The sequence below is a fragment of the Pelophylax lessonae genome, assembly GCF_965119305.1.
Source record: "Pelophylax lessonae genome assembly, chromosome: 11".
Lineage (NCBI taxonomy): Eukaryota > Metazoa > Chordata > Amphibia > Anura > Ranidae > Pelophylax > Pelophylax lessonae.
This window is the reverse complement of record NC_138778.1, coordinates 69,266,847-69,279,134: the sequence shown is the minus strand read 5'-3', so window position 1 is coordinate 69,279,134 and position 12,288 is coordinate 69,266,847. Positions and strand designations below refer to the sequence as shown.

At 44.8% G+C, this 12,288-nt stretch overlaps 1 protein-coding gene across 1 annotated transcript in view; it reads right to left on the bottom strand.

The window, feature by feature from the left end:
- FBXO47 (F-box protein 47) overlaps positions 1-12,288 on the bottom strand; it is a gene marked incomplete at both ends in the record, with an annotated part of 584,326 nt that overhangs the window by 145,632 nt on the left and 426,406 nt on the right. The window contains 2 exons of the mRNA XM_082272782.1: positions 5,330-5,472; positions 5,808-5,954. Of these exons, the coding sequence (XP_082128908.1) occupies positions 5,330-5,472; positions 5,808-5,954 (290 nt within the window). The remainder of the gene's footprint in view (positions 1-5,329; positions 5,473-5,807; positions 5,955-12,288) is intronic.

Genomic DNA, 12,288 nt, shown 5'->3' with positions numbered 1-12,288 from the left:
TACTAATTCTATCATCTGCACTGTTACATAGATTGCTAGCTCTTGAGTCTACTACCATCTATCCTTGCACTGGGTTAGTCTATCCTGTATTTGTCATCTGCTGTCCTTACCACCTGTTACCATACTCGATTACTAACCTATCTGCATTCTACCTAATACCATCTAATACTCTCCTGAACATTTCTATCAAGTGCTTGCCATCTCTGTCACTGTTCACACCTGTCCCTTCAGCACATCATCTTCATACTGTTATATACATCCTATCACTCCAGGAACATCTTATTGAGTGTGTATATCTGTATGCTGAAGCTGACAAGCCCACAGTGATGAGTCTGGAGAGTTGGATCTGGTTATTCAACACATCTCTACATGACTACTGAGTGGAGATTCTGCAGCTGCAAATCCAGCCTACTACAAAAACGCAGGAGCGTTACAACAGAGCGGCCTGCTAACCCAAAAATTTGTTGAAAAAAGTTACCCCTAACCCCTCATCAATGAAGCTTACTCCCAGCACACAAACATCCCTGACCCCACCCCTAAAGACGCACCCACAACACAGCGCATACGCTTCACCACCCAATTCCATGTCAAATTTCGCAGAATAGAACAGATCCTTACCAAACACTGGCCCATCCTATTGGAAGATCCCCACCTAAAATCCACCATCCCCCCAAAGCCTAAGGTATCCTACCGAAAGGCCAGAAGCATCAAAACTCTTGTAGCACCGAGCAAACTAAAACGAGAACAAAAAACCCCCACAGCCACCCCATCCCCATGCTTGTTGGGATGTATCAATGCCGCAAAGCCCTTTGCCTCACCTGCAAACACATACAACATGGACAAAAAGAATTCAACGTAAAAGGCAAAACATACACCATCAAACACTTCCACAACTGCTCATCCGAATACGTGATCTACTGCCTCACCTGCCCTTGTGGCCAGTTCTATGTAGGAAGAACCATCCGGACCCTAAGAAAACGGTTTGGCGAACACCGCCGCCTAGTCGAGGCCGGAAAGGACAAACATAGTGTGCCTAGACATTTTGCCGAACACCATGAGAAATCGTCCACAGGTCTGCGTGTCTGGGTCATCGAGTCCATCCCCAACTCATTTCCACAAACGGAACGTTTCAAGCGACTGTGTCGCAGAGAAACGTTCTGGGTCTACACACTTGACACCCTCGCGCCTGGAGGCCTGAACGAGGAAATAGAAACCAACACCTTACTGTAATGCTTCCCCATGCTCCCCACAAACCTTCTTCCCACGCCCCCCATTTAATCCCCCCCCCTCATGAGACAACGCACCACCCCTCCATTCCCCTCCCCCCCCGGATTAAACCTCCCGTGAAAACAAAAACCCCCCACACCCCCAACCCCCCCCAAACAGCCACACCCAAAACCACCCCAACAACCCCCCCCCCCCCATCGCCTGTTGCAAAAGTTCAGATTTGATATTTATTGATTCATACATTTATTTTTCTTTGTGTTTATTACATAGGGGTTCATATCTTCCCCCCCCCCCCCCCATTGCAAAAGTTCGGATTTGATATTTATTGATTCATACATTTATTTTCCTTGTGTTTATTACATCTTCCCCTCCTCCCCCCCCAACCCCCAACATGTCCTTCTCCTTCCCCCTCCCCCCCCCCAATATGTACCCGTGTCCAAACCATGTGCCCTATTTTCATCCCATAGCACCATACATACAGCAACACATATCTGTGACACTTATGCACATAATCCCCCCACACCCCCCTCCCTTGTCATCTCCATCCCTCCCAGTGAAAAAAAAACCCAAAACAACAACCCAGACCCCCCCCTTTCAATTTACAACTACGGCCATATTACACTATAGTTTCCTACATGGTTTGTTATTCCCCTCCCCGTGCATTTAACCACATCAGTTCGTGTACCCACACACCCCACCTAATGGCCAAACACCGACATTCCATCTATTGCAGACTTTCACGCCATGTCTTCTGCCTCCCCTGAGCCACCGTCCTTATCACTGCATAAATGCCCTGTACCAACATGGTGCATCCACGGCCTGAAGAAAGAGCGCATGCTCTGATAACGCGTCGCCATAGAGTCCCGCATCACCGCCAGGAGTGACGTCAGGATCCCAGGACCCACAAGTGCCAGCGTTCCACCAGCTGACGGGGAGCCCGCGGACACCACCGAGGCCATCCCTGTGCACACGGAGGAACCCCCCCTGCCGCTCTTACCGGGATCCACTGCCTCCACCACCAGGACCCGCTCCAGTGATGCTCCTGATGATCAACATCACTTGACTAACTGCATCTTATTCACCGACTAAATGTGAGTGTGATACTGCTGCACATACTTCAATATATGTCTTGCTGCACTTAGAAGGCGCTGCGCTGTCTTCCCTCTTGTCTCCCCCTAGGGGGCTACCTTTGGTTCCCCCCTGGAGAACAGATGGCCTTTTTTGACCCTTGGGTGGATGATGGCAATGCCAGTTGCGGGAAATTGATGGAACGCGGTAAGCTCCTGTCTTACGACATATTAAAAGCTTGCCACGGCGGGTCCCCTATGAACTTTTGGAAATATAGGCAGCTCCACCATTTCTTTGCTGTTCATGGCCCCTCCATCCGCCCCCAGACCTCTCTTAAGCCTTTTGAATGTCTGTTCATCCAGGACGCTCCCATCCCTCATATGGTTTCTGAGTTGTACCAATTGTTACGTTCTGCATCCTCCGTTTCTGCGCCCATCTGTGTTCGACTATGGGAGCGGGACCTTGGAATGCAGCCCTCTGATGCCCAACTTTCTTGTCTTTATCAACAAACCCATTCGAACTCAGTAGACTCCAAGATGCAAGAAACTAATTACAGTAAAACCTTGGATTGCGAGCATAATTCGTTCCGGAAGCATGCTTGTAATCCAAAGCACTCTTATATCAAAGCGAATTTCCCCATAAGAAATAATGGAAACTCAGATGATTCGTTCCACAACCATTTATTTATAAATCCTTCAATTTATAGTCCATATAAAAAGATTATAGCATTGCGATAGGTTGTGTAACCATACAATGTCCATCCACAAATAGCCGCTTCCACAAGGGGATTGGAAGCAAAATCCAGCAGGAGCTACAGGGTAGCAATATGGTTCCATTTAATGAAGGTATAACATTTAGCAACTCACATGGTTGATGAATAAAACAGGCACATCTAAGTATGCAGGCCTTCAGGGGTAAAGCTGTCCACATAGACCATCTTCTGCACCACCGACTGCTAGTCTGTAATCCTGACCGGGAAGACCACCCTGCAGTAAAGCGATCTGAAAGCGAGGGGCATCATGGAAAGGATGACGTAGATGACGGTGCGGAGGATGGTCCTATGTGGACAGCTTTACCCCTGATGCCTGCATCCTTAGATGTGCCTGTTCCAATCATCAACCATGTGAATTGCTAAATGTTGTACCTTCATTAAATTTAACCATATTGCTACACTTAGAGGCGCCTCTCTTCTCTTTTATACTCAGCTGTGACTTGAGGCTACTTGTATATCAAGACATCGCTTGTATATCAAGTCAAAATTTATTTGAAAATTTTGCTTGTCTTGCAAAGCGCTCTTAAACCAAGTTACTCTCAAACCAAGGTTTTACTGTACAAGCTCCTGACGCGTTGGTACCGGGTACCGGCGGATTTGTCCCGCATCTATCCCTCAACCTCCTCTGCATGCTGGGGGAACTGTGGCGGTATTGGTACCCTACTTCACTTGTGGTGGGAGTGCCCGGTAATTGCCCCCTTTTGGCGTGATATCCAGGGACAGATTAAGTCTGTCCTGGACTTGGATGTGCCCTTCAGCCCCCTCCACTTTCTCCTGCATGTGCCCTGTATGCTGCTCAGCCGCTATAGACATAGCCTACTGCCTCATCTCCTTAATGCTGCTAGGAGATTAATCCTGATTTATTGGAAGCGGCCGCAGGTCCCGGGCAGGTCGGATTGGCGGTGGATGGTAGACAGTATAAGGGATGCAGAGGACTGGGTTTCTGGATGTCGGGGGACAAGGGAGCGCAACGACTTGAGGTGGAGACCGTGGCTCGATTATTTAGGTGACCCGGCCGCGCTACCCTCGAGCCTGGATCACGCCCTGTTAGTGTTGGCTGACCCATCCATGGCAGCCCTCCCCCAGCCTGGCCCTTAAACCCCTTCCCGTAGGGTGCCTTTGCTTTCAGATGGATGGGGGGACCTCATGGGGGCATGGTGCTGGTGGCGGTCCGGATTCCGGCAGGTACGACCCTCTTCCTCTTCTTTTTTTCCCTATGTTTCTTCCCTATCCCCCGCTCTCCTTCTTCCCTCCCCCCTTTCCTTCTTTTTTTCTCCTCTCGGTTTCCCCCTTCTCTTTGATTCCTCCTTTGGTTATCTCCTCCACATACAGCTCGATCTACCTCTGGTGGGTGACTTTCGGACTGTACTAGGTGGACTGCTGAAGCTAGCTATGTTGCGTCTCCCTTTCCTCTGGCCCCTTTAGGCTATTGACCTGGCCTGAAGGTTGTGCTGTCCTCTCGTGAGGTCCTGATCTGTTGCCATGTACACCCCCTCCGCCCGCTTTGGGTGGTTGGGTGTGCCGGGGGGGCAACGGGTGGGAGCGCCGCGCTGGGGGTGGTCTGATGGAGGCTGTTGGCCCCCTCCCCCTGCGGTGTGCCCCGGGCTGGGGCCCCCCTAGGCTCTGTCCCCAGCCTCCAGGAGACTTGAGGATGTTCATGACTGACTGCGGCTCCTGGCTTCCGGCGGTCTGCCTTCTACTGTATGACGAATGCTGGTTATTGCATTATATCCTGTTGCAAATTGCTGCTCCTTTTTCATAGTGTTATGTACCACGTTGCACTTTTGTACCCCCCTGGGTTGTAGCACTGTTTGGCTAACACCCCTCCCTCATACTTTCAATGTTGTTGTCTCATTTTTCTCTGTTTTCTTGTTGAAATTAAATAAAGATTCATTAAAAAAAAAATCATTTCCACCCTGAAGGGTATTTAAAACCCACAAAATATTATATATTTTCTGAAAGAAGACACCCTAGCAAATAAATAGTAGTGGTTCCAATTTTTTTTTTGTTTTAATTTTTAATGTCCATGTTTGTGTTATTTTATGTGTATATGCGGGGCTTAAAGCATTTTTTTGTAGAGGATAAAGTGCTTGGGTGTAACTTTAGATTTTTACACGTTTTCACTAAACTTGATTTTTCATGTCCCCTATGTGAACCTTTTTTTTTTTTCTTTTGGTGACCTGTTCATTTTAAACAACACCATTTTGCAATTTTAGGTTCTTCAATTTTCACTAGATCTGCAGACTTCCATTGAGTACTCACCAGTGCAAGGAAAACAACCATTCGGGCTAGATCCATTGTCCTCCCATTAACAGCCTTACTAGCCATAAAGGTGAAACAAATGCTGTTGCCACCAAGAATGAGAAGACGAGCGCTGTTCTCCAGTAGCCACTGATGTGGGACCACTGCAACCAGAAAGGGCATTTTATAGTAAACTTTGCAGTAAAGGTAATATCTTTATCTTTAATGTCCAGTGTGTAAACCAGACCAGCGAACTAAATGTTTACAGCAGGATGTTTCTCAAAAGAATATGTAAGTACAGATAATATGAGCAAAAATACTACTTTCTACTATGTGTGAACACCCTTGCTTCAAGAGCTTGGCTTATGAAATACCCCATAAGCAGGCAATGTAGAGTCAATATGGCTGATTTCTGACCTAACCAATGGCCACAACTGTTACAGTAACAACAAAATAATTGTGCAATTATTTATTTTGAGAAAATAATATGCAACTTTACCTAAAAGTTCATCCACCAAACTTATAACATCATCGGCTGTCCACTCTTTGGCTTCTGTGTCATAGAGTAGTTTGATAGCATCTGCAAGCTCTTTTAGGCTATTCTCATCAGCTGCCCCTTCTGTCATCTCCAGCCATGCTACATGTCCTAATAAATATTATGGGACTAAAATTAATAACTATTGTATAATAACTGTGACATTAGAACAATGTTGTGCTTATTCAATTAGTAGTAAACTTAATATCTATAATGCAGTTTATGCCCAGAAGGTTTATGAACATTTCAGAAAGATCTAGGGGTATATTTATAAAAGATTAGTTGACAAATTATCTTGTGAATTTTCTGAAGCAGTTTACCCTTTGGACATTCACACACATTTACTTGGCATTTTATGTCTATATACAATAGGGTCAATGCGCACAAGATGCTTTTTTTACATATAATCCTTATTTAAAGCTGTAGTAAATCCCATAAAAAAAAAAACGGGCAGTTTAAGTCATAATTGTTATTGACATTATGAAAGACTTAGAAATAAATAGACGTCCCATCAGTCAATTCCTGCACCATCACCCTAGAGATAATAGTCAAAAATGTATAGGCTGTAAAGAGGGATATATCGGTGCTGGACCAACCGCTATGAGAGACAGAGATCAAACAAAGGTATATAAAAGTATACTTTTATTGAGAATACATCTAGTAAAATACTATACAACAGTGGTATATTTAGGCAAAGACAAAAATACACATAAAGACAATAGACAAATGTGGACCTCTTAGTAAAACCCTACCCACACCCAGCCCCACACAGGTACATAAAGAAATGTCCTATAGTGGCGCAAGGTAAGGGTGTCCAATGCATTTCGCCTACTCGGCTTCTTGAGGGAAGGGTAGGTGTAGAGGATTCACAGTATTATTATAAAATCAGAGATGGCCCCATGTATAGAAGAGCAAAAAGCCACCTATAAGCATTTCAGAAGCTAGATCGTTCGTGCAGGGGATCAAATTGCATTTAATTCAAAACTTTTTATAGAGCCAGTTTACGCTGTTTATCTTCAATAAGGAATGGATTAGCATAGAGTCACCAGGGCCTTGGGAGAAATTTCTATCCACCGTGGTCCAAATGAAGGCATGGGGAGGGACTGGGGCATTTACTCACACAAACAGATACAACCAGAGCCCTTAGTCACTGGTCCATAAGGGCTCTGGTTGTATCTGTTTGTGCAATTATAAAAGTAAATATAGTAATATATAACTAAAGTAAATATCTCCTAAACGGTACACATTTAAGAGGTATTTAGTATACCTATAGGTACGCCTTATTATTGGCTTACCTATAGGCAAAAAAAAATAACAAGGTAGTTTGCTCCCACTTTAAGATTTTACACAATACAGAGTAGGACAAACAAGTGAATTCAAGAGTTACATGCTGGCATTTGGCTGGGGTCACAGACAACATAGCCAGTGGAAGAGATATTAGACTTGCAAAATACCAAACTCTATAGTAGAAGGCGACATACAACAAGAATGCACTGTGCAAACATAAGCAAACAATAGAAGAAAAATAACTCACATAAGAGCAGCCAAAGGTACCACAGATGCAAGCGTCCTTTATTTAAAAAGGAAGACACGTTCAGCACTGTAAGGTACTCAGGGGGTAGTCACCTGTCATACATCATGAAAAACAGAGAAGTAGGATTCCTGGGGGGATGGGTGCGGTGCAGACCCAGACTGGGACAAAAAATAGGCCCGGGCATTTTAGACTGAGCAGCCCGGGGGGTGGGGGATCGATTACAGGATTTAACATTCCAGGTTGTGTGGATTCGATTACAGTACCTTTTTTAGTTTAATCTGACAGACTGGGTCCAATTTAGATTAGAGCTGCCATATGATCCTGTTTTTTTGTCTTACTTTAAATCCTGTTTTGATGGTTGAGTCCTGAAAATAGTATGAAGCAGCACAAGATGAGGGTTACTCTAATCATGGGGTCGACAACCTTTTTGGGCACAGTGTGCTGAAATTGGGAGTGCCAGATACATACAAAAACAACTGTCAACTTCATATAAAGTAAAAGCTGTAAACCACTTAAATAATAGTAAGAAATCAACTGAGCTTTGCACCTTCACACCTCAGATCACCCCAATTCCGGCACCTCCACACCTCAGATCACCCCAATTCCTGCACCTTCCCAACTCAGATCAGCCCCAATTTCTGCACCATCACACTCAGATTACCCCAATTCCTGCACCATCACACGCACATTACCCCAATTCCTACACCATAACACCTCAGATCAGCCCCAACTTCTGCACCTTCAGAATACACAAAAGGCAATGCAGCTAGCCACTCACAGGTGTCAAAAATAGAAGGAATCAGCAGATTCCTGCCCTTGCCATTTGCATTGTGCCTAAATGAATGGCCAGCTTCTGTCAGACTGGCTGCCATACACACAGGCTGAAGCCAACCGACATGTGGCCCGTATGTACTAGGCTTTACTCACAAATTAGCTAAATTAAGCCAATTATTAGGAAAAATTCCTTTCTAACTGGCTCTGTGGATAATTCTTTACAACTGGCTTTGTTAGTACTGCAAAGACAGTTATAAAGCATCACTCACAGAGCCAGTTATAAAGGAGTGTTGGTTTATAACTGGATTTTTGAGTATTACTTTTAGTAGTCCTTCCAAAGCATGTTAAATACTTCATCCAACTTTCTGGGTAAAGGTCAGCCTGTCAGTGCTCAGACCATACGCAGCACACTGCATCAAATTGGTCTGCATGGCTATCATCCCAGAAGGAATCCTCCTCTAAAGATGATACACAACAAAGCCCGCAAACAGTTTGCTGAAGGCAAGCAGACTAAGGATATAGATTACTGGAACCATGTCCTGTGGTCTGATGAGACCAAGATAAACTTATATGGTTCAGATGGTGTCAAGCGTGTGTGGTGGCAACCAGGTGAGGAGTACAAAGACAAGTGTGTCTTGCCTACAAACATGGTTGTGGGAGTGTCATGGTCTGGGGCTACATGAGTGTTCCTGGCACTGGGGAGCTACAGTTCACTGAGGGAACCATGAATGGCAACATGTACTTTGACATACTGAAGCAGACCATGATCCCCTCCCTTTGGAGACTGGGCCACAGGGCAGAATTCCAACATGATAATGACCCCAAACACACCTCCAAGATCACCACTGCCTTGCTAAAGAAGCTGAGGCTAAGGGTGATAGACTGGCCAAACATGTCTCCAGACCTAAACCCTATTAAGCATCTGTGGGGCATCCTCAAACAGAAGGTGGAGGAGTGCAAGGTCTCTAACATCGACCAGCTCCGTGATGTCATCGTGGAGGAGTGGAAGAAGACTCCAGTGGCAACCTGTGAAGCTCTGGTGAACTCCATGCCCAAGAGGGTTAAGGCAGTGCTGGAAAATAATGGTGGCCACACAAAATATTAACATCTTGGGCCCAATTTGGACATTTTCACTTGACCACAATCCCTCCAACAAGCACTAGACTGGGAAGGATAGATTGCAGCCAATCTGGATGGGACTTGGTACCAGCAAGTGAGCAGCTTGTTCTTTTACATCTTTGTATCAACAGAGCTAGAGTGAGTCAACTCTCTCTCCCATTCCTGTATGTACGAAGGCTTCCTAAATGTGTCCCCCAAACTGAGCAGTTTTTAATGTACAGGCATAGAGTGCAGGACTGGAACATCCATAACACAATTTGGCAAAAGATATTATTGCGGACAGTGTGCGACCTCTCCTCGCTGTGAATAAAGTGATGAAATTGCCTAACTTCATCAGGGATAACAGAGGGACCAGACCCTAATCTCGAACAAACCTGCCACACGCCAGCTCCCCATCCATGGCCCCTGTCCAAAAGAAGGAAAAGTGTTTTCCAAGAACAGATTTGGGAATTCCCCCAAGTGGAGCGAGAGGGGAGAAAGGCGGAATTAGCTTCCCCATCTTGTTCATAATATCCCAAAGGTGTAGGGCTTGGGCCGTGGTAGGAGAGGCAAAGTGAGCAAGTCCTTGGAATTCTTGGTTAAGCCATGGTAAGTGAGACTAATTTCTTCCAGACAGAAACTTCTCTAATGGGACCCAGAGTTTGTCCTTGATATGATGGTGCCCATCTTTAATCCTCCGGAGAGTAATTACTTCATAAAAATTGATGTACATCAAGGAAACACATGCCATCCTGTTGTTTGGCTTTTTTCAAAAGAGAGAGAGAGCTAGGCATAGTTGTTTACAGACTACTGAGGCTTGAAAAAAAATGACCTAGGCAGGGCAATAGGTACCATCTGTAAGTAAAACAAAATCCTGGACAGGATGTTCCTTTACATCCAGGTAAATTAAGCCGGGTTCTAGTTGGCAAGATTGCTGCAGATGTTAGTGAATAGGAGGGCATAATTACTAGAATACAACTGAGTAAAATGACTAGTTAGGCGGATACCCAGGTATTTCAAAGTGCCCTTGCACCATGAGAAGGAGAAGGGACTTTGCAACTGTGTACGCATAGCCGGTGGGAAGGAGATTGGTAATATTTGGGATTTACTATAGTTAATTTTAAAGTTGGATAATTGTTGAACACTTGAAGTTCAGCCATTATGTTAGGGTTTCAAAGCACTGTATGAAAAGGTCTGAGTTTAAGGTGAGAGCATTCACTAACTAGTGGTGGATCATGAGGTGTTTTTTTTAGGCTGGGGCTTGCTGTGGACACATGCAGCTTTCTGGAATCTTGTATTGGACGTTTTACTGATTTTATAATTTGCCTCAATCTTTTCACAAAATGAAGACTTTTAAGTTGGAAGGTTCCCACCACTATTGCACTTTGGATGTTTTTTTATTTGTTTAGATGGTTACACTAAATTAATTACCAATTTATCGGCGTATAACACGCACAGGCGTATAACATGCACCTTCATTTTAAGAGGGAAATTTCAGGAAAAAAACTAAATTCTCATCATTGCCCATCAATGCAGCCTGAAAATTGCCCATCAATGCAGCCTGATCAGTGCCCATCTGCAGCCTCACCATTGCAGCCTGGTTAGTACCCATCTGCACCCTCACCATTGCCCATCAATGCAGCCTGATAAGTGCCCATCTGCGGCCTCACCATTGCAGCCTGATCAGTGCCCATCTGCAGCCTCACCATTGCAGCCTGGTCAGTGCCCATCTGCACCCTCACCATTGTCCATCAATGCAGTCTGATCAATGCCCATCTGCAGCCTCACCATTGGGCTTGTTAGTTTGTGGGCTTCTTCTTTTTACACATTATCACAATGCATTGTCTTAAAAGTTTAATAAAATGTCAAAACAGATTGCACAAAAAACTATTCAAACCACAAACTCACATTACCTGATCCCACTTCCATGTCTGTATCCCCAATCAATCCCAAAATATTCAAAATATAGACTTCAAATAAGTGTTTAGTAGAAATTGACTATCTTCAAGCAAACGGGCACCAATGATAATGCAAACTGGGTAACAATAATGGAAGTAGGGAACACGTTTCAATCCCACTTTGGCCTTGTTGACCTTTTTACATGAGTCTTTCTCCAGGGACAAGAGAGAAAGGGCAGGCAGAAAAAAAAATATGCATCTAACCCTACAGCCATAGACTACCTGCCTTGAAACTTAAAGTGGTAGAAAAGGAAGAAGGTTTCTTTTATCTTAATGCATTCAATGCATTAGGATAAAAAGCCTTATTTGTGCAGCAACCCCCTAATACTTACCTGAGGCCAATATAGATCCAGCGATGTTACAGGAGTGTCTCGGCTGCCTGGGACTCCCCGCCTCATTGGCTGAGACAGCAGCGCGGCGCCAATCAAAGTCAGTAAGCCAATGAGGAAAGAAAGGGGGCGGGCCGGGGATCCATGTCTAAATGGACACAAGGAGCTGTGGCTCGGGTCGGGTGCCTCAATAGCAAGCTGCTTGCTGTGGGGGCACTCAACTGGAGGATGGTAGAATGGGTGGTCGTGAGATGACAGCAGTGGACATATTTAAAGAAGGGCATAGGAAGGGAATGGACTGGCCTGAAGAGTTAATGATAGGTGGCCTTGTAGTCGAAATACAGCAGACCAAGTTCATGCCAAAATTCATTTTCCAGCCCCATTGGGCTAAATGTAGCTATATCCTGAACTTATATAGAGTAGTATATTCTGAGATAAGCAATATATGTGAAAAAGCCAAGAGAGACTTTAGATCCAACATGTCATGTAAAGAAAACAAGGCAATATAAGATCTAATAGATAATGCTAATTTGATTATCAGGCAGGCGGACCTCCAAGGTGGGGTGGTATATTGACTATTTTTACAGGCCCTTGTTACACAACTCCCCTCATATTTAAAAGACTCAGGCCACGTTAGAGACTCTATCCAACTACACCTGGAAGCCTGGGTATAGATGGGTATCCTTGGACATTTCATCCTTGTACCCCCTCTTGGTTACGTTTTCGAACACAAATCAGTTACAAGCTATATG